We start from the raw sequence: 22,870 nt of genomic DNA, 5'->3' as shown, positions 1-22,870 counted from the left end.
GCCCCTTCCCCCCCCCCCCCAGCTAAAGCTGGGCAGTTTTCTCTTGCTGATTTCCCCAGGAGCCGTACTTCTGACGTCTTCTGCTCCAAGTGCAATGTATAAAACCGGTGTTGCCTTTAATTTTGAGAGTAGTTAACCTGTTTGAATTTGGGCATTTCCTTTGTATCTAACTGAATTTGAAAAACGTTGGCTCTCCTTCTCCTCGGTAGCTTGTGTTGCCTGTTTGTGGGTTGGTGACCCGCTACGGTTCTCAGTTTTTCCGTGCCCTTGGTGCGCCCAACCTAACGAGAGGAGATGGTTTCTTAGCACACAAAGTTAATCTAGAATAAGACAAAAGTTCCAACAAACCCTAACTCTTTAAGAATAATAATAAAAAGTGAAAGCTTACATAATGAGTTTAATAAGAGCAACTCTTCATCATTTAAGTAATTTTTTTATAATTTAAAGAAATCTTTTTGTGAAGTGCTGCAGTAATAAGATGACTTTAACTGTTGAAGCTGTATCAGGAGAATCCAACATAAAGCTTCAAACATTTGCTTTGGCCTCTTGAATGATGAGTTATCGTAATCGGGGATAAAGGAAGATGTGTTTGTAAAAAAAACCAACTTCTAAAGTTGATTCAAAGGCTTACATGTTACTGTGTTGTGACCCTTTGATAAACTTTTTAAAAGATATTTTATGCTTGTCAGATGCCAATTAGAAGATACTCTTTGAAAAGTATATAGATTTTTTTTCCTGCTAAAACATGAATCTTTATTTAAATCCAAATGAGTTCCAATATGAGTACACACATTTCAAGAACTGATAATTTGTTCAATGTTTGATGGATGTTGGATGATATTGGAGTCATAATTAGTTCAAGTGCTCCCCCAGAAGTTTTAAGAGTACACTGCTGCCATTTGAATATTGAAAGCGTGGGGGTTTTTGTATGGTTGCTAACTCTATCTGAACTGTAAATTGCCTTGCAGTTTTTTTTCACTAATAAGGATAATCCTGCTCTTTAACTTATAACAAACGATCAATTAAGATTGCTCTTATCCTTAAATAACATTGTTCTGTCCTGCTTTTGTGTCATGCCTGAAGAGGTGCTTTGGACATAGCCAGGCCTATATATGTGAATGCCATAAAACAATATGTTTAGTTCATAATCAGCTAATTTTTTGGTGACCAATAGAAATAACATGGGTGGGAATACCTTCATAATATGCAGTTCTGCTGATATATTAATGTAACTTAATCAATATTGCAAGTTCATCAGTTGGTTCTAAATGATCTGAACTTGCAAAAAGGATGATGTCCATTCATGCTGATTTCTGACAAATTTGTCTTGCATTAAAGAAATGCTTAGGTGAACTACAGGTAAGTTTAATAAAAAAAAAAAAGTGGAGCTTTCTACTGTAAACTTATTTTTTCTGTACTCAGCTGTGCCTGCTGTGTTGCAGACAACAAGAAGGAAGAAATCTTATTCAAGTCAGCCAATACTAATTAAAAGTGCAGGGTAAACTTCAGGGAATTGCCAGAACTTCTCCAGATCCTGTTCAATAGTTAAAGTTTATTTTCATGAAATTAAAAACAAAAAAAATCTTGTAATACTTAAAATAGTTATTAGCCTTTTTACTAGAACTAAAGGTTATGGCTAATTTTTGTGGGTATACTCTTATCTCAAATGTTAAGATGATGTAACAAAAAAACCCACCTTACTGTTTGAATTAATTTCCCTAGAATCACTTGATTCTGTTGATTAGTATTCTTTTAAAGTTTTATATTTAAGGTGATTAAATATGTTGTCTTTGGCAACTGTTAAGCAAATTAAGGCTATTCTATTTTGATTAGACCTAGGTCCTAATATTTGTATACTTTCCTGCTGTGTAGTTGTGGGATTTCCAAAACTCTTGTATATATTGCTTTAACAGGTGACTGGTAGAAGAGCGACCTGCTCTTAACAATGTTCAGGAGAAAGCTGGAGAATAAAAGCCTTTCAGGCTTGTTAGCCACATCTCTGCAGACACAAATCAAGACAGACAACTTTCACAATTTCTACATGCTTGAATCTAAAGAGCTAGGAAGGTAAGACTATTTATTTTATTTTAGTAAGAGGGATTTCTGCTGCAGGCGAATCCGCTGTGCAATGATAGACTTTACTTCTGGAAAACTTACGGTAGTAGATGGGGAATTAAGTATGTTTCTTTTCTCCGCCTTTCTTTGCAGTATCCAACAGGTTCTCTAGGGACCAGGAAAAAGGTACAGTGAGACATAAGATGTCAGCCCTTTCCATGTCAGAAAGACTTAGTCTCTTTCCATAAGCACAAAGATCTGGGAATATGTTCCTTTTTTTTCATTACCCCTCTCCAGTGATGCACCATATTCCAGGTATATAAAGAAGAGAAGACATAGGGTGATACTGCAAGAATGGGAATTTTGAGTTGGTTGGAATAGTTTTTGTTTTTTTTGTTTTGTTTTGTATTTTTAAGGTCTAGAGAGCAAAGACCTTTTTCTTTCCCCCTCCCATCCTCAACAGTTCAGACTAGGTTTCTAACAACCTGCCATTTCAGATTAATTTCATAGTCTGCTTCCTCGTCATGTTTGCAACAGTAAAATAATTTTAAAAATCCTTGATATTTATGATACTGTTACTGACATCTGAGTTGACCTTTTTTTTTTAAATCTTTGGGTTACTTCATACCTTCAAAATATTCAGGGCATTGGGTATAAAGCCATGAAAACATAATAGCAACAATTCCCTGGTCTTGTTTCCAAGGTTCTTAAATTCTTCAGCTGTGGAAGTGACACAGGTCAGTTCTGCAGTTGGTGTGCCTTGCTGTGGTACAGAGCAATCCTTTGCACCCAGAACCTGTTCTGTCAGCTAAGAGGCTCTTCTGCATGTGACTTTGTATTATTTGAACTCTTCAGTATTTACCATTCTCTTGATTATTCTAGCTCAGGTGCTTTATGTGGTACTCTTTCATTTAAAAAAGGTGCACCTTACAACCCATAACTTTCCTCTCTATTCTTACCCGTTTTGTCCACACTGGTTCTGAAATTCAGGCTCTACAGAAGCAGTTTGCACACGCTGTCCTCTAAAACTCCAGTATTCTGAAAACTCTGTATTTTCAGATTATACATATCTGAGAGACGATGTCTGAAGCAAACACATGTATAGGTTTTGCAGGGATTCCAAAACACAGTCTGTAATATACTTTCTGTGCCTGCAAAAACAGACTTAAAGTTAATGCCAAAATGCAAAGGAACAGAGGCAGGGAAATAGCTTTCCAAACAGTTTGTTGGACTTTTCCTGACTTCAGTGTGCATCTCTATTCTTTCTTTCTTTCTTTCTTTTTTTTTAGTACTTATACCTCTTCCTAAGTGGTGTAAAATTTACCTTTATAGTTAGCTTCTCTAAAATGTACAATTTACTTTTGTTTTCATTTGCTGTTTTCTTCTTCCTTTTCAGATTACTTAGTTCTTTTGTTCCTCTTCTGTGCTCAAGCTTCCTGAAGCCCCAGTTCTTCCTCCACGCCCTTCTATCTTTTAGGTCCTCTTGGTATTTAAGACAGTGACCCACGAGTGAGGCAGGTTTTGTTTGGTGGATTAAAGTAGTTCTGTCCCTGTCGTGCGGATGGCATGGCTTCTTCCAAAGTAGWTGAATTTCTGTGGTTTACAGCTTGGGATGTGAAAATAACTTGAAATCGTTTTTACCTTATAAAACTGGGCTGTAAACTGCAGTGGTTCAGCAGCTRCTTTGCAGGCAGCGAGGAGTGGGAACCACTGTGCTTGCTTCAGTACAAAACTTGAGATTTGACTCTTTTTTCCTGTTTCTGGGGAAATTCCAMTGCTCCAAAACAATTTGCTGAAGAAAACTTGGCTAGACTTGTTTCTTCAAGCTACAGCTCTCCTGTTACACTGAAGTGCTGCTTCACATATGAGCTGTCAGGTTTTAGTGGTGCTTTTTATTGCTGGTTTGTGAGATAGCTGTTAGCTGTCAGGACTGGTAACTAACTCAGCACATCTCAAGACAGTTGGTAATATGACAACTTTGTAACTTCAACCAGAATTTTTAACTAGTTCACAGATGCATAGATTCCATAAATTCTTATACCAGCGCAAATACAGTTTTGCTGGTGTGTACATACGTTAGCTTGTCTGCAGGTGCTTTTATAAGTGTAGGCTTATTTTTTTCTAGATCCTCATTTAAAAAAATTAATGTCATTCAGTGTCTTCATCCTTTACTATCTTTCCTTTAAAAGCCTGTTTGTCTACATGCTGAGCAAATGCTGCTATAGGGATTTGAATGAGTTTTATATACACCTATATATCCTGCCTTTAAATGAGTTTATTCCATTTGCTGGGGCATGGTAACATGGCCATGTGAAGGTAAGAGTAAAAGAGGGATGGAAAAAGATGTACGGTGAAAATTGTTTGAGATAAAAGACATGGAGTCAGTGATGAAACACTGAAGTCTGTACAGAGGGAGGAAGGGCAGAAGCTAGACAAAGGAATTGTATCATCCATTCACATGGCGAAGGTTAACAGTTGATAGAAAATGAAATTATACTGAAGAGGGAGTTCTGTGTAAAAGTTTCTATTTGCATGGCAAATGCAATATGTTTATGAAGTACATTTTTGTATGCCAGAGGTGCATACTAATAGCATTTGCCAGAGTCTAGCTATTTGTTTTTAAGATGCTTATCTTTTTGCTGACTGCTTCAAAGCTGTGTATTGATTTGTAGTCTCATTCGCTCACTTTATAACTTTAAATTTTAATAATTGACACACTACAAATACAGTATAAACAGGAATTCATACATTATCAGTCCTTTCTGGAGATATTGCTGACCCTTCAAAGCTGTTGTATCCGCAGTTACTGTACAGAAGATGTTCAAAAACTCTCAGGGAAGGTCTTGCTGTTCTCATGAAACTCAAACAGTTCCCCTTTCTGAGTTTTGGAGAAACTTTGTGGTTGACAGGGTGATGTGAAATTTAAAAATAGAATATAAACTGTGTGCGACTATCTTCAGACTTAAGTATATTGCAAAATTCAGCTCAGTAAACTTCAAATGCTCAGCGACAGTAAGTTGCTTTAACAATTAGGAAAACGCTCAGCCGTTTCAGACTTGCAGATAGTTTCTAAATGAAGTGTGCATGTATCAGATTGTAAATGATCTTTCAGCTCTTAAATTGATTGCTTTCTTTTGTGTTTTGCACTCCTACCTTTCTGAACTTAATGCTTAAAAAAAGGACAAAAAAATACAAAATCCACAGGTAGCTGATACTGAAAAATGATGATAGAGAAGCTGTTTTGTTGAATTTATTTCTGCGTAAATGATAGAAGTACAAATAAAGGTCAACTCTTCACGTTTTATAGTTTAGTCAGACTTGTACAAACTATTTAACAGATATGGCTCTTTACAAATGGAAATCTGATTTATGATGAGAGGCACTTGTACTTTTTTGGTAAGACACTGAAATCTAGTGGGTTGTTTTGTTTTTGTTTTTTTTTGAAAGATGCCTCAAACATGCCTTTCATTTTAGATACATTTCTTTTAAGCAGTCTTTGGCACCAGAAGAAGGGCAAGGCTTACAGCAAGAGCCAATATTTTTCTGCTAAAGAAGTTAATATAGTTGAAAAAGCAGATCAGATAGCGAGTATTCAGCCCCTTCATCGGGTTTGTCCTTCGTGTGCTGTGGTGACAAAAAAACACACATGGAAAGGCGTTGTTTGTTCAAAGATGTAAGTGTAGGTCTTGTTCTTTGTACATAGTTTTATAACAGTTTTTAGAACTTTACATAACTTATTTTAGCCCTTCAGTTTTTTAAAAAAAGAATGCTTCTTGTATGATTTGAAAATGCTTCGTAAGTATGCAACTAGGCATTTTTGGGAATGCGTAACTTGTGATTATAAAACTTTGTTTTTTCAGGAGTTTATAACTTGGCTTAAAAACTGCATTTTTCCCCTAATTTTTTAAAAGGTCAGCTTGGTGTTCTAGCTACAGTATGTGGTTTTCTTTTAAAAACATATTTTTGCCAAAATACATTTTTGTTTCCATACCTAAAGAGTTGGCTAGGAAATTAAGCAGCAGACTTTGTCTAACTGTAATTGAGAAAGGGAATGTGAAGTACTGTTTTTTTTTTTCTTGTTTTATTTCATTTTGTGTTTTTTTTTTAACAAAACACAGAATTGAATTTTTAGCAGTACTACATGGTTTGTGAAGGGAACTTCTTTTTATAGCTCTAAAATCTTCTGTACAGAGCTTCCCTCCTCCCCCGCAGAAGGCGTACAAATAGACTTCATTTTCTTTGTTCGTTTTCTACTTTTAACAGATGTGTTTGCTGTATCCTGTAAGTGCTATAATTTGGTTGAGTTTGGTTTTCTTTTGTAATATTTTACCAGCCTGAACAAAGCCCTGAGCAGCCTGGTCTGGCCTCATAGCTGACTCTGCCTTGAGCGGGAGGTTGGGCTAGAGCTCTCCAGAGGTCCCTTCCAACCTGAATTATTCAATGGTCCTGTGACCCTTCAGTAAGAATGCCCACGTAGGCAGATACCCTGGTATAATGGCTAGTTGCTCAATGCATATAAGAGGAATTGTACTTTGTCGCACCAAAGTTCCATCTAGCTTAGTGCCCTGTTTCTAACAGTGGCCAAAAGTGAATATCCAGGGAACGGTGTAAGAACAGGCCRAACATGCATGACATTCCCCTGACAATTTTCCTAGCTTCTAGTTACTTGCCATGCCTTTTTACTTCTAATGGAAATTTATTTACTTAGGTTTTAATGTGTTCCCTTTTATTTTGCAGAGGAAGATGTGCTGTGGTTAGAAAATGCATAGCTAAATCCACAGGCCAAGAATATGCAGCCAAATTTTTAAAGAAAAGAAGACGAGGTCAAGACTGCAAAGCAGAGATTCTTCATGAAATTGCTGTACTTGAATTAATGAAATCTAATCCTCGCATAGTCAATCTCCATGAAGTCTATGAAACAGCAAATGAAATCATCTTGGTGTTGGAATAGTAAGTATGCCTTCATCAGATGTTCCATGTTTGTAATTACAARTCTGTCAATGTATTCATTTTTAGTGTAAGTTGCCTGAACACCCRGAAAGATTACAACAGTACACAGTATGTATTATGCTAAGATTTCCTTATGATATACTTCGGTAAACTCTTAGGGCTTTTTTTGGTTTGCTTTATTTTCATGTAAATGTAAGCGTTGAATCCATTGCTGTTAATTTCAAATGTTTGTAGTGAGTGTTTTACATGTATTTTGTTACATCCATAGCTAAAGAGTTATGTCAAACAATATGGAGTAGAGATTTAAAAAAAAAATAGACCAAAACCTATCCCAGTTCTGTACTCAAAAGTTCAAAAAGTACTGCATTCATTCTGTTGTATGAATGTGTTAGTTAAAACAACAGAAAACTGGGAAAGGTACAGTGTAGCTGTGCTTTACATCCTTAGGATGTAAATGCCAGAACAGTGATATTAAGCATCACACTTCATACAGGAAAAAACAAGCAAATTGATCTGGTTGAAGTGAAACTCTAATATTCTCACTCTTACTCTTTCCTTTTGCATGCTTTTTTTTTTTTCTTTTTTTTTTTTTTTAAGAAGGAAGTCTCACATGCTTATTATTTAGCTCATAGATGGATGCAAAAAAGTGTTCCAAGTACCATTTTAAGTGAATGGATAAATTCTTCTGACTGTTGGTATCTTTGTATGTGTGGTTTACATTCTTAAAAATCAAATTTTTAGTAAGATCATTGTGACAGATTTGGAGGTAAGACAGAATTGGACCCGAATACTAAAGGCGCTGACTACTAAATGTTGCTGGTAATATATGTACAAACCTAAGACCATACATGATGTGGTAAATGGACCGATGAAGATTTTTTTGACAGACCTCTGATACCAAAAGCTATCAAAAAATAAAAAGAGGAAATTCTTTTTTCTCCTCACTGAATAACTCATAGTTGAACGGACAATTGATTTTACTCTTGATTCAAATTTAAATATTTTTTGTTTGTACATTTAAATACTGTTTCACTTGGGGGTAATTTTTATTAAAACTTGTCTATTTAATTTGAACAGATTATTTCTTCTGCTAGATGAATTTTGTAAGAAGCTCTTTGATGAATTTTTAAGCAGGTTAACCTAATATAAAAGCTGAATGCAAATTCTAGGATCTGATTTATTTTTTTCTTAAAAGAATCCTTCGTGTCAAGCTGACCAGAGAGAATGTCCTTGGATCCCATAAAAAGTCTATAGCACTTTGCATATTAAATAATTCAAAAAAGTAGCCACTGATTTTGAGTTCACAAATTGGCCCTGCCTTTCAGAGGAGCTGCACACATGCATGCTCTATCAGCTTTGGTCACTGCTTGACATGTTTTGGTCATCCAAAACTTGCAATTCTTTTGCAGGGTGTGAGCTCCTAAAGTTAGTATTCTTAATGTTTTAAAATTGTTTGGCTTTTAGAACTGTTTCCTCCAAAATTCTCCTGTTTTTTAGATGCCCTTGTGGCTGTTCATCAACTCTGAAAACGAGTCTCCTTATTTGGGAATCTATCTTGCATTATCTATCATGTTTGTTGTATATGTAAATATTTGTTTGGAATGTAAGGAACAAAAATGTGAATTATGAAATGCATTCAACAGGCCTTCCTCTGAGTAGGATTTAGGCTTTGTGTATGAAGAATTAGACGATATATGAATGGTAATCTATACCCATTATGATAAATTAATTTGAATTTACCTAGTAATGTTGCTATATGTTTAAAAAGGGGGGGGGCAATGCTGCTTATATGGAACTACTTTATTCCTAATGCATTATCTGTTCTTCTGGAAAGATTAATGTAATAATCTAGAAGTAAAGGCAAATTCCAGGTGACAAGTTTGGAACTTGTTATTAAGAATAAGTGCATGTTCACATAAGAGCAATACTGATTTTTGTACTTCCGTTTCAGCTCAGCTAACTTTGCCTTGTTTATTGCAGCTAATGACACAATTTCCTGGTAATATGGTGTTAATCTTAATGGTCTACTTTGTAGCAGTGTTCATAAGTTTTGTAGTAAGCTTTCCTAATGCTGTTGGGATGAGTGGAGGGCTGATTACACTTCTAAATTATTTACTTCGGTAGCAGAAGATGCAGGACTACTTAATGTTTCTCATTAAAAAGCAGTACTTTCAAAGAATTGTAAGAAATGATTCTTTCTCACTCATAAATTTGTAAGTGTTTCTCATTTCATCATATCTTTCCTGCTACATATGGTCCTCACTACTGTTGGACTATATCAGTGGGGTTCTTTGGAAGATGTAATAGTGAGAATTAGAGTTTGTTTAAGCTCATTTCTTTTAAATAAAGCAGAGGAATAGGTGCCAGTTCTCTCTACAAAGATGGCCTTATTAAGAATTACTAAAGACTTGAACGCTCTTTCAACAGTCCCACAAAAAAGGTTACTCTTCTAATCTGTGACTCAAAGGTAACTGGAGAAATCTGTTATCCAGAGAGAGAAGCCTGGCAGCTGTGCTAATTCATTTTACAGCTGTACCTGGCAGCTGTAGTAGTTAATTTTCAAATCCATCTAGTTTTGCTTATTGAAGAACTAGGGAAGGCCATACAGACTCAGGTCAGGGGTCCATCTAACCCATGATTATTTCTAGAAATGGCTGTAGGAGATGCTGTTTAGGAAGAGCTGAGGAGCAAATGTGCCTGCCCACTTTCTGCTGTCCATTCTTGTACTCTCCCAGCAAACAGAAGTATTCTATTAAGGATAGCAGAGGATACATCTTTGCCTGTTCCTTTTAATATCTGTTTATGGTCCTGTAGTCTGTGAATCTGTTTCATCCTTTTTAATCTGCTGGTACTGTCTGTCTCTTTACCTTCTGTGGTAAGAAATTTCAGATTTTCTTTACCTGCTGTGTGAAGAACTACTTTCTTTTTTTTTTTTTTTTTTTTTTTTTTTTTTTTTTTTTAATCTGTTTTAAACTCATCTACTAGTTTCATCAGGTGCCTCCTATTTTTCTTATTGTGGGATCTGGTGAATAATAGTTCTTTGTTCATCTCTGAACCAGCCTTGGTGTTTTTTTAAGCCTCATTCTTACACTCTCCTACAGCCTTCTCCTCTTCAAACGGAAGAGTCGGACTCTTCAGTTTCTTCTTGTAAAGCAACTGTTCTGTTCTCTTATCTGTCCTTTGCCTTTTCGCTGATCTTATAACCTTCTTGAAGATACAGAGACCAGAACTGTGTGCAGTACTTGAGGTACGCTAAGGTTTTATAGAGCAACATTTTGCTGCTTTGTTCTCAGCAGCATTCTGATGATACACAATGTTTGTTGTCTGTCTTTGGCTGCTGCTGTGCATTGGTCCAGTTATTTCAGAGAATTGTCAACAATTACTCTGAGGTATGTCCTGAGTTGTAACTGCCAGGTCCAACTTTAGTGTTCTGTAAGCTTGTATTAGATTATTTTTCTCAAGATATCTTACATTTAGCTATGCTACAGCTTATCTGGTACTCTTACCTACTTCCTCATTTGATGACTGTCTGCTGAACTCACTCCAGTTTGCTAATATCTTGAATTGGAGAGCCRAAAACTAGGTGTGGTATTCTAGATGGGGTCTAGTAAGTGCTGAGTTGAGTCACTTGCCTTCATCTACCGGCTATGTGCCTGTTATTACAGCCCAGGATACTGTTGGCCGCCTTTGCTGCATTCAGCTTGCTGTCTGCCAGGACCCCCACGTCCTTTTCAGCAGAGCTGTTCAGCTTTTTATCCATCCAGTTGTCCACCCGTTCAGACTGTAATGTCCTACCTTAGATACAAGAACATTGTGGGAGAACAGCATTGGAAGCCTTGCTAAAGTTGAAGTAAATGACATCCACTCCCTTCATCCACATTTTTCTCATAAAAAGCAATTATTGAGATCTTGCAGAGCTCCAGCAGGGTAGTGACTATGTTTATCCATGTTGTCCATGATCTTAACTTTTTTTTTTATATAGACTTTATCATTTTACTAAGGGTGGAATTCAGGCTTACTGATCTGTAGTTCTCAGGAACTCCTTTATTCTAAAGATAGAGAAACTTCAGGCAGTTAAAGCAGGCTGCGTAATGATTTCAAAGTCGGCATGCAAGGAAACACTCTATACTGCCACGGTGTCAATAATAACCAAGAAACCACACGCAGCACAATGACACAAGGTCATTTTCACGTTTCCTTTATGCTCTACTAATGGTAGGGTTTTCTATAAGGAAATAGGAGCCTTATTCTGAGGGAGCCATTTTGAGTTGCTGTGTGAAAACCTGAAGCTTGTCAATCTCGTCTTTGTTATTAGTATGGAAATGGTAGATTTCAAAGTGACAAAGCTGAGGCCTTGTATTTCTGAATATTTTGTATCTGCTGGAGTTCTGGAAGATATTGCTTATTGGCTGACTAAGCTGTGTATTACGGCTGTGTATTACAACATCATCAGAGTGCTAGATTTTCTTCCTGGTACCTCTGACAGAAATATGTGATTTCTAGCCTTCCATCAGAATGGCAGGACCTATAATAGTAATTGTGCAGTTTCCTCCCACCCAGAAATATTCTTCCACAACTCTAGCTATTTATTGCATTGTTGTTTTGTACCTTTGAAATAATTTTGTATCCAACATAAGAATACTGTTGGGTTTTCTTCCCTCAAATTGTTTATGGAGCTGGCCTACTTGAAGGTTTGGACATGTTCCAGAAATTTTAGGTTTCATTTCAAGTGGTAGGCTTCTTCCATTACAGAATGATGATAGACCTCATCTTCCTGAAGGCTTGTTCAGGCCCAGTTGCAAGAAAGCAAGGTTGAGATTTCCAGAGCATTGTGAGAAATTCGACCCAAAAAATCTTGCACTATCTCAACCCCTATTGCCTGCTGTGAGGCAAAGAAAGCATCATTAGATTTCCCCCCCCCCCTCATCCTTTCACTTTCTAAGTGCTTGTATGTTATGTCTGGGCATTYGTGCGTTTAAAAAATAATTTTCTCAGCAGCTTCTAGGCTGAATAGTGAGTAAATAAATATATATGCATACATAAAAATCTATATAAATAGATACTATATGTAAAGTTTTTCTCATTTAAGCTTGACATTTCAAGTTTAATACATCTGTGTTCTTGAATGTGTTTCAGTGCTGCTGGAGGAGAGATCTTTAACTTATGCATCCCAGACCTGGATGACAGAATTGGTGAAAGTGATGTTATAAAACTTATAAGACAAATACTTGAAGGACTTTGCTGCTTGCATGAAAACAATATTGTGCATCTTGATCTAAAGGTGAAGCAACATCAGACTTTTTTCTTTTAGTGCTTTACTTTCAATTTAATACTGTGAGCATCAAAATMATTTGTTAAAACATAACAAAGATGAGGAAAAGAGGCAGTATATTAGAGATTAAATAAAAATTTAGAATACAGAAGACTATTTAGGATACAGACAGTCTCTGTTCTGTTTAGCAATCTGCAGATTTCTGTGGTCAAAATAGTGTAAGATAAGCACTGCAAGTATAAGCTTTTAAAAAAAAATAAACATAATTTTTTAAATAAAATTTAGCAGCAAGTATTGCATAGTATAAACTGGCATGTCATTTGGTATATTTTTTGTGCAGCTTGTACTTTATGAATTAAAGAATTAAAACTTTTCTATTCTAGCCTCAAAACATCTTGCTGAGCAGCGTCAATCCTCTTGGTGATGTAAAGATTGTAGATTTTGGTATGTCTCGGAAGATTGAGAATTCTAGTGAACTGCGGCAAATTATGGGAACAACAGAATATCTAGGTATGGAAGAGTTCCTTTAAAATTTCTGATGTGCAGTTTCCTGGAAACAGTTCATACATTGTGCTTGTGAACTTATGAGCCATTACTGGAGAAAGAAGAACAGGACAAAGCAACACTTTGTTTTGAGCTGTTCTCTTTCTTTAGAGAATATTTGCAGAAAAATCCCAAACTATATCAATAAGGGCACCTCTAATTTGATGCTATAGTTCTTGCTGTGATGCAGTCTTTACAACTGAGTAGCTTTACGGCTTAAATTAAGAAGAATTTTTGACTGTTAAAATTTTGCAATTAGAGCCAAAACACAACACTAGCATGCATACAAAAAAGCATTTTGTTTGAATTAGGTATGCAGTTTAGTATGATGATTTAATGAGATCAAAATATTCTTCGGAAAGATAATGTCATTATGACTTGATCCTCTCTGTGAAGCAGGTTTCCTTAAAGATCTGTCTACGCTCATTTTTTAAGAGCACTTAAGCCTGTGGTGCATAGCGTGCTATCCAGTGTATACTGACAGCAGCTGATCTTAAAAATGGTCTAATCACCTGACTTTACAGAGTTACCATGCTGAAGGCTTTGTGTGTTCTTCTTAAAGCTATATACTAAACCAGTTAAGCGTCAGTGTGATCAAACTGAAATAATATTTTTCACCTTTTGTGGCTTGAAATAATAAACTCGATTATTCAAACTGCATGCTTAGTCTTATAATACTGGTTGGCAAAAAAAACTTTGCCAAAAAATTCAGAGTATGTTTCAAAGGACATTTGAATATATAGTATCTATTAAAGTGTCTTTTTTTTTTTCCTCCTATCTCTTTCCCTAGCTCCAGAAATCTTAAACTATGATCCTATTACTACAGCTACAGATATGTGGTAGGTTGTATACTTTAAATCATTTTGATGAGATAGGCATGACCAATTAGCAATGTAGGGGCTAGATGCAGTTTTTGATGCAATTTTATCTCGCTTCCAAAAATACTATTATCTTGGTGGGCCAAACAAAAGAAGGGAAGAGAAAGACAGTGCTCAGGATATATGCTAGCGCTGGCAGGAGTTACTGCATATGGGTCTGTATTGTTCTGCGGTTAGTAGGGAATGCAAGTGGCTTCTGAGCAATACAGAGCATGGACATCTGTTCTAAGGGAATAATAATTATTATTGGATAACATGCTTTAGCTATTAATTACTCCTGGATAACATTGGTGAACATACTTCAGGTATGAGCTACTCTTGGACACTTCCCTCCCCCCCCCCTTATTATGTAAATGTTAAGAATGTAACTTTCCACTTCTTGTTTTTAGAGCAATATCAGTTTCTGCAGAATGACTCTTAAAAAATGAAACAAGTATCTTAGGCTACTTACAGCTATACTTTCTGGTTGTGGATTCGTATATCAACATATTCTTAACCCATAAGAGTTATTAAATCTGTTCATGAACTTTTTTTTAACAACTTACTATGTCTGTTGTGGGAAGAGATAAAAGCAAACAAACTATTGTCTGTATGCTCAGAATACTCGCACACAGCAGCTACATGTTTCTGCACTGTGATTGCTACTAAGGTTTGATGCTTTCTACACATGAAGAAACCATCTCAGATTTGTAATAAATCACATGATATGGTATTTGCTTTCATGGTCTTACGGAAAAAGATCTCAGCCAGAGGATACTATGGCAGAAATCAGATTCTAATTCTACCGACAGGTTGACTAAATCTCAGCCTTCAATACTTCATCCAGAATTGTCATGAAACATGCAAGATAGGTGTTTTCTATTTTATGCAGATTAGAAAGTCTTTTTTGCGATTCTGACTTACAGAATTGCCATACCTCCAAGAACTGGCTATGTCAGATTTGTATATTTGCTTCTCCTAACAGTCCCAGGAGGAGGAAAAGGGTGTCTGTGAGAGTAAGCAATTTCCAGAAATCCCCTCATTGAGATATATGGATAGATTTCCATCTGTGTGTACATGCACACACAGCCAAATCACATAGAAATGAGAGACCATATGCTGTTTCTAATTCTTTGAGTATGGCATACATCAAAAAGTTCTGATTTGCAGCACAACAAATGGGGGACATGGGACTTTGTTTAGGTACCCTATGTAGGATGACACATTGTGTTCTTATCTCAGGAACATAGGTGTAATTTCATATATGCTGTTGACACAAGAATCTCCATTTGTGGGAGCTGATAATCAAGAAACTTTCCTTAATATATCTCAAGTTAACGTTGATTATTCAGAAGAAACATTTTCATCGATTTCACAGCCTGCCAGAGACTTCGTTCAAAAGCTTCTCATCAAAAATCCTGAGTAAGTAACAAATTCTTCAGGGCAAGAATCCTATGTTTCGTGTTTGTGGAGCATCTAGAAAAAGTGAATATTAATATGGAAGCTTAGTATCACTGATATGATCAGTTATACATTTGAAAATGCACTGATATGATCAACTGGGTATTATCAGCTGGATTTTTAAAAATGCAGGCTTCTGCTTTTCCATAATGTACGAAAAGGATCTTTGATTCAGTGTCTGGCTATTACTGTTTTCAGGCTGGTGTTCTGAGTTTGCTTGCTTTGACTTTCTTTATACTTCCATTCGGAAGACAGAGTATCAACAAATCTTAAGAAATACGTTCTAGAAAGATCAGATTCTTGTCTATAGCTTAACCTTTTATTATTCCATGTGTAGAGAAAAAAACAATCTTTTTGATACAGTGCTTTGATGTTTCATGATTTATATTTAATGCAGCTTTCTATTTTAATACAGTTTATGTAAAAACTTGATAGTCCTGCGATTGAACATTCTTCAGGAATAAACAGTGTTTTGCTATGTTCAATCTTGTCAAAAGCATTCACAATCAAAAGCACAAACGTCTTTGTACTTCTAATGSATATTTCCATAACTTTACATTCCTTGTGAGTTCAGAGACCTTTCAGAGTAGCTGAACTGTGAGATGATAGTCTTTGAGAGTGGGAGAATTGTACACAAAGACTGTGTGTGCTCTTGCTATGTAGTGTTAAATACTGAATTTTTAACTGTCACACAAGCAAATGCAGGAAAATTAAAAAGAAAAAAAAAAAGGCAATTTTCAATCCTTGTAACAGTACCTGAGTTTAGTAAAGGCAGCTGGTCATATTTTACTAGGCATGGTCAGGGATTATCAGTGCTAGGGCTGCATGTTGTCATCTGTATTCAGTAATAGCTATCGTCTTCAGAGAGGCTCCACAAAGCAGGAGTGAGCCTGCTGTATGAGGAGGAGGCTCTTTGATAGGAGGGGTTGACTATGGCAGCTGACATCTGTGAAGTGCCTGCTTTGAGGAAATAGAGACTCCATGTTACCTCATGTCTAGCCAGGACAAGTTCAAGGATGAAAAGTCCTTTCTATTTTATAATCTCACATAGAGTGTTTGTCAACAGCTGAAAGAGCTCATTGGAACCATAGTATCATCAGGGAAGCAATTATGAAGAGCCTGCTTCAGTAAATGTTAGTATGGACCTGTGGGAAGTTTGATGTTCTGCTACAGCTACTATACTTGCTGTCTTGCTTCTGGGCATCCCAGTGTCTTCATTATACGCTCAGTAACTGCTTTTCCCTTTCCACTGCTTAATGACTGTACCTTCTTGAATGTTTAGAGGAAAAGTCTGTCTGAGATTGTCATCTCCATAAAGTCAGAGGTCTCTGACCAAAAAATATTTATACATTCCTGCATAGAGAGCAGGTAGTGGGCTCTGTTGCATTTCCAGCGAGTTGTGTGGAACTTGCTAATGCAAAACRTGATGAAAAGTATAGTAGCACTGCACTAGATTATCCAACAGAACTATTTGGTAAATCTCAAGTCTGTTTGGAAGTAACTTTGGAATAATTTACACCAGTCTAGGGTGATTCCAACAGTAAAATACTGCAAAATGTCTGATAGAGTTGAAAACAAATTCCCTTCGTTTGGTCCTCACTGAAAACCGAATGACTGAATAGTCATTAAATAAGATTCCCTGCTTAAAATAGTCTATGTAAAATGTAGGACTTCAAAAGCATAAGCATGTGCATATATATAATGATGAAAACATTCTAAAGAACTATGAATACTAGCTAAAAAGTATCTGTTCCTTGTTCTGATTAAAAGTTTACCAATTTTGACATTCAGTATTAGGGGGAAAAGTCAACTAAAATCTAGATGCACGTTGCTAACGATGAACCCTGAACTACAGTAGGTTCTAATGCACTTTTTAGTAGTTTTGGTGGTGGGTGGAAAAGCAGCAATGTTAATTGTGTAATGTTGTTCCCTCTGTAATGCTAATTGTGGTTAAAATTTATTCTTGGCATATGTCAGAACTACTTTAATTATATTTTTAGTGCTTCTGAAATTAACTTAAGCARCTTACCTCTTGATATTTTTCTTTCAAAGGGAAAGACCCACAGCAGAGGCCTGTCTCTCTCATTTGTGGTTGCAGCAAGGGGAATTCATACTCTTGTGTAGCCCTGAAGAAACTTGCTGCCCTTCTCTGATGCCAGGACACACAACAAAATGCTCAGAAGAGCAGAATATAAAATCCAGTTGTAATGGTACCTGTAGCAACAAGGAAGACAAAGAAAACATTCCAGAGGACAGCAGTACAGTCTCCAAACGTTTCCGGTTTGATGATTCATTGCAGTATCCACAAGACTTCATGACAGACTTCGTATGTTAATGTGTTTTTATAGACTTCTTTTGAAATGAATTTAGCATAATCTATTCCAGTGGTGAATATAAGATTATGGCTTGCCAATTCATGCAGCATTGATGTACTGGAAATGCACTTTTGATCTTTTTATGCTGGTGCTTCCTTTTCTGTCCGTTGCTGGCAATGGATTTAACTCCTGAGAAATCGGAGTTATAGCACCAATAGAATGAGTTCTATGTTTTTTCTTTTTTATGTTTTTTTTGAAGAAGGTATAATTAAATRTATTTGCACTTTTCAAGTTTTAGTCCAAAAATGATGCCAGAGTGAACAAATTAAACCTGAAAATGAGTTTAATTAAACTCAAGCTTTGCCAAGCAGTGGTTGAATGAATAACATGTAMGTTTTTACGATTACACCTTGATAATAAACTGATCTAAGCAGGGAAACTGAATCGAGCTTTCTTATTTGTAGCCATGCTCATCAGTTTAAATGAAAGTTAAAAATCAGCGCGCTTTGGGAATATGATACATCTGTTGGGACCATTTGGACAACTGCTTTCTCTCTAGGATCATTAGTAGTTAAGGAAATGTTTCTGCCTTATTGGTCTGGTCTGCTTAAGGATTACAATGCATATTGTGTGCGTTTTTCCTGTGTTGAATCTCTGCAGTGCTTGAATAGGATATGGGTAGACTGAATAGAGTACAGGTAGATTGTCATTCCTAGTGCTAGTGGTCCTTTGCTTCTTATCAGAGAGTTATATTAGAAGAGGATGAGGGTCCTGTGCTGATGGGCATGTTTGACACACCTGCTGGTTTCCTTTCATACAGTCTCTAAAACAGTGTTGTCTACCTGTAATGATCTATTCCTCATCTTAAAAAAGAAAAAGAGAGCTTCAGAGATTAAACTAATAACTGAGTACAAAGATTTTCGCCAGTGAAACTGCATTTAAGAGCTTTTTATTATGCCCTTTTAATGCAGATGCTCAGTGCATCTTTTCTGTCCATTATTGTTACCCACAACACTTAGCCTTACGACCGCTCTGAGAAATGGACTGCAGTGTGTTAGTAGTTAAAGACAAACTATCCAGAAATTGCTTTAAACCCTTAAACTTGCTTTGTTTTCTGGGTTTGTCATTTTTTTTTAAGTCGTATCCCTTCTGCTGCTTGTTTCTAAGATCTGTGAAATAATACATATGTCAAATTTTGGCTTGGAGCAAATGCCAATCACATCTTAACAGCGTGAAACTAATATTTACCCTTGAAATACTGACAAGATACAATCCTGATCATAACAACACTGAGTTTAAAAGCCTATCTGTGTAGGGAATGTATTAAAACTCCTAGAAACGTTCTGAAAGTAAAGGGCACTTTGAAATACCTTTGCAGTTTTCCATTCCTCATTGCATAGACTTACCTCTTTTGGTTTGGATTTASTTTGTTTTGTATAATAAAGTATCACAGTCCTGACTGATAATTTTTTTCAAGTGTGCCTGTGGACCTGTCAGTAGTTAAGCAAATTGAGGTTTTGGAACATCATGTGAGAAGTAAACATAATAATCAGTAAAAGGTTGTATTTTATCTCCTCTCCCCCCCTTCCCCCCTCCCCCCCCCCCGCAAAGGAATAGACAATTTTTTGCAAATAGGTTTCTGTATAAGGTTTTGACATAATGGATGGGAGAGTTCAGGACTGGTGTCTTTATTCTGGGTGATATTCATCTTGACAAGTGAAAAATCACCTGCAGTAAAGCCTGTAAGACTGATTTTTTTTGTTTGTTTGTTTTTGTTTTTAAGTTTGTTTGTCAGAAGTAAAAGTTTTCCAAGACTTAAACTCATGTGAAATGAAATCACAAGTATATTCAGCATGGATGAAGCTCAGATGCCTACGTATAAATAAACTGCACTGACTCTTCTCTGCACATTAATTTTTATGTAACTTTTTTCTGTGATGCTGATAATAGAAACTATAAAATGACTTTACTGGAGGCAGTTGTTGGATTGTATTCAGGTACTTTATACCATTCTCAAAGTTCTTGACTTTTCCCAGTTAGTCTTATTTAAAAAAAAATTTTTCCCCACCAGCACGGAGTCTAATTTAAACTGGGTAAATTAAAAATATGAACTATTTTATACACATACCCTCACAATTTAAAGTTCACTTATGATAAAGGAAGAAACTGTCAAAATGCTACAAAAGATAAAGGCAGGAAAAAATGGTTTACAAAGTTAATTACATTTTTTTAATTCTCCAAAAAGATTACTAAACTGAAATTACAACTGGGAATGTTGTGTCTTTGTATACTAGTGTTCTGTTTTTAACATCTGAAAAATAAAGCTGAAAGCATATGCCAGCACTTTATCTTAAATATTCCTTAAAGCTTTTATCATGGTAACTGATGTTTACATTTCTAACTACATTTGGAGCTAACTTATCTTTAAATTTGAATAAATGAAATTTTGTCCTTTCCAAGGATAAGGATTAAAGACTTTATTTGTACTTTATGTAAATTTAAAATATACCTTGAATCTGATTTTTGTTTGGATCATTGTTTGATTTAATTTAAAAATTACTCTGCGTGCATAACTTCAATTGAATGTAAATATATACATTATAGACAATGTTAGCCCATTTTGCTTCCTGCCATATTATTGGGGATTACCAACTGTAAATGGGTGGTGAGTAACATTTTAAGATTACTGAAGTCATATTTCTATGCAGTTCTTGACCTTTTTATATTAAAAAAAAAAATAAAGTTTGTCTTTTTCAATGTTTGTGAGGGTTGTTTGTTTTTTCGTTTTGTTTTTAATCATATTTTTAATAGCTATCTTCCTGGGACTCTTACGTATCTGTATTATACTTATAAAAAGTATATGATCCTGTATGCAGTGGTCTAATTATGTCTTGCAGTATTTATTGAGGTGATATTTTTGTTAAATTCTAATGGCTTTTGCATAATGGCCATGTAAGGAAACTCGAATGAGTACTACACAAATAGTAGGTTCTTAGAGCGCTAATCCTACATTTGTTTTCAAGTAGATGACCGAATTAAAGAAATTCTCCTTTAGAAAAGGAATTATAATCAAAAGAGGTAGTAACTCGTTCATCTGGATGCTACATTTCCTACGAAGGCACATTTCACTGACAGAATGAAAGCTTTTGCATTGTTAGAAATGCATGAATGAGCTTTCTTATCAATTAAAGAAATAGTGTATCCATGTACTTGCTGCAGTGTTGTTTGCAGCATTACATTCAGAAATTATCTGCATATTTATGTTTCATGCATTAAGGCTATCAGTTGTGTTTTTCTTTTTTTAAGACATCTAGAAACCAACTATTCTGTATAACACTAGTAGCGATTTGAGATTGTGTAAAATTGCTATCTTTTCTAAGGTTTTCTAAGAAGGGAGGCATGTTAGAAAAACTGCTCTAAGTAACAGCTGACTGTCATCTTAACGGGACAAGCGTGATTGTACTGCTAAATAAGATAAGTTAGGCTTGGAAGTGGATATTGCGAAATCAGGGCAAGATAAAAACATGCAATTAATGAGTGTTTGACCCCCAAAAAACAATCATCCAGTGCCTTAAGAACTTGGTAGCTGTGAGACGTGGAACTACTGCTTGGCCAACTCAGCATTTTTTAAAAAAATGAACAAGATACAGGATGAGTCAGCTGGTAGGAAGTTTATCAAATTAATGATGAAATGACAGGGCTGAATTTCCAAGCCACCTACCAGTGCATAGGAGAATAAGGAATTTCCTGAATCAAAAACACATACAGGAGTTACAGCATAAAAAGAATTTTTTTTAATCTAGTCAGCCCTTACATTATTAGCCCTAAAGTGACTCTTGGATAAAAGGTGTATTCAAAGAATCACTTCTTTCACAACAAAATAGGAGGAGCAGGAATGATTTTTGACCTAGTAACATCTGTGACAAARCTGTTGCCTTCCAGTGAAATGATGACTTCACCTTTGAGAGAAGTGTGAACAGAAACTTTCTGGGTCAAACACGTTTGCAGCCAGAGCCAGTAAATCACCATACCTACAACTGACCACAAAATATTTATATTTACCTTAGTGTTATGGTAGTCTAGATAGTAAATATTTTTTTTTTTTTGAGAGATACTGGCACTGATAGGTGCTCAAGCTGACTCTACTCTTCTTTCGGAAAGGCTGTGACGATGAAACAGATTATAGGCATAGATGTTCCAGCTGACACAAACCCAGACCTCCTTACTGTTTTTTTTTAAATCTTTTTCTTGTTGCAATGACTGTAGGAGTCTATGGTACATCTATGCTGTAACTCTATTTCAGATTCTCAAAGCAGTCATTTCTTGATGGTCAGTAGTTCCTTCATGATACAAGCAAAAGACTAGTGTGACTAAACACATGCTTCTTACAGGACAGCATGTTCCTGAGAATGATTATACAAACAGTATGTACATATTTATCACCCTTTTTAGGGGAAGGAAATACTATTATAGTCCTGTCTTCAATTTGATTTTCCTTCATTAATTATTCCATATTCAAGAACCTGCAAGATGTGCCTAACAAGATTTGACTTAATTAAGACCATAAAAGCAAAAAAAAAAATTTTTTTTGAAAAGGGGGGGGCAATTTTCTAGTATTACAGAATTGCATAGAAAAAACAGTATTTAAAAGCATTACTTAGATTCATGCTTCTGTTTTATTAGTTTAGGTATGGTCTAACTATGGCATACAAGCAATAGTTACCTATTTTTGTTCTTTAAAAAATTTGTGAGCTGAAAAATTTTTTTTTCCCTTGAAAACTTGCCTAAATGTAATGTCTCACGATTCATGGTGAATCAAAGTATTAAATTTATTATCTTTTTGAAATAATTACTGCATCTAATTGCATTTTAATTGCTATCCAAAATTCAAGTCCTGCCTGTGAGCACAGAAAAGCTTAAGTATTGACTTGTGATCTAAATTGCTTAACCTTGAATTCTAATGACTAAAACTTTTCCTTTACAGAAATCATTGTTAGTGACTCTCTTGTTTGCTCTGCAGATCTCTGAGGTTCTAATACGATGGGTACAGGCATGCAGAGATATGATCAGCTGAGTAAATGAATGTTCTGCCTACCAGTGGCATAAAATTCATGAGGTAAAACATATGTGAGAGAGGTACCTAAAATACAGCTTGAATTCTTTTTTTCTACACTACGTTACATTCAAATAGATTTCATCTGAAGAACTTAATTTCTCCTTCTCCTCTTTCTCACCAGGGAATTCTATTTTGGTGTTCTCACTCCCACATTTATAAAAATCAAAAAAAAAAAAAAAAAAAGGCTGGATGGTGATGGTGCTTTAAAGAAAGAGTGCCAGTGAATAATCTGGCCATGTAAAAGCTCTTTTGGAAAATACAATTAAAGACAGTATGAAAGTTATTTTTAAAGAAGAAACAA

The 22,870-nt window shown here is 35.7% G+C and overlaps 1 protein-coding gene across 2 annotated transcripts; it reads left to right on the top strand.

Moving 5' to 3' along the window:
- The first annotated feature begins 1,907 nt into the window (after positions 1–1,907).
- On the top strand, positions 1,908–20,219 carry STK17B (serine/threonine kinase 17b). Of its 2 annotated transcripts, XM_026091490.1 has the most exons (8): positions 1,908–2,067; positions 6,793–7,005; positions 12,142–12,286; positions 12,661–12,787; positions 13,611–13,659; positions 14,920–15,099; positions 17,191–17,464; positions 19,237–20,219. In XM_026091490.1, exons 1-8 carry the CDS (start codon positions 1,946–1,948, stop codon positions 19,252–19,254), a joined length of 1,128 nt encoding a protein of 375 aa, XP_025947275.1. In that variant the 5' UTR covers positions 1,908–1,945; the 3' UTR covers positions 19,255–20,219. The 2 variants fall into 2 exon arrangements, with proteins under 2 accessions (XP_025947275.1, XP_025947276.1); XM_026091491.1 differs by lacking the exon at positions 19,237–20,219 and having other exon boundaries at positions 17,191–19,050.
- The last annotated feature ends 2,651 nt before the right edge of the window (positions 20,220–22,870 follow it).

Source organism: Apteryx rowi, unplaced genomic scaffold, assembly GCF_003343035.1.
Source record: "Apteryx rowi isolate R43461 unplaced genomic scaffold, aptRow1 scaffold_907, whole genome shotgun sequence".
Classification (NCBI taxonomy): Eukaryota; Metazoa; Chordata; class Aves; order Apterygiformes; family Apterygidae; genus Apteryx; species Apteryx rowi.
Note: the sequence above shows the minus strand (reverse complement) of the source record. Positions and strands in the feature narration are given on the sequence as shown.

Coding starts and splice junctions, on each gene's coding strand:
- STK17B (XM_026091490.1), top strand. CDS start 1,946: ATGTTCAGGAGAAAGCTGGAGAATAAAAGCCTTTCAGGCTTGTTAGCC. Junction 12,287..12,660: donor TTGTGCATCTTGATCTAAAG/GTGAAGCAACAT, acceptor TTTCTATTCTAG/CCTCAAAACATCTTGCTGAG. Junction 13,660..14,919: donor ACTACAGCTACAGATATGTG/GTAGGTTGTATA, acceptor TTCTTATCTCAG/GAACATAGGTGTAATTTCAT.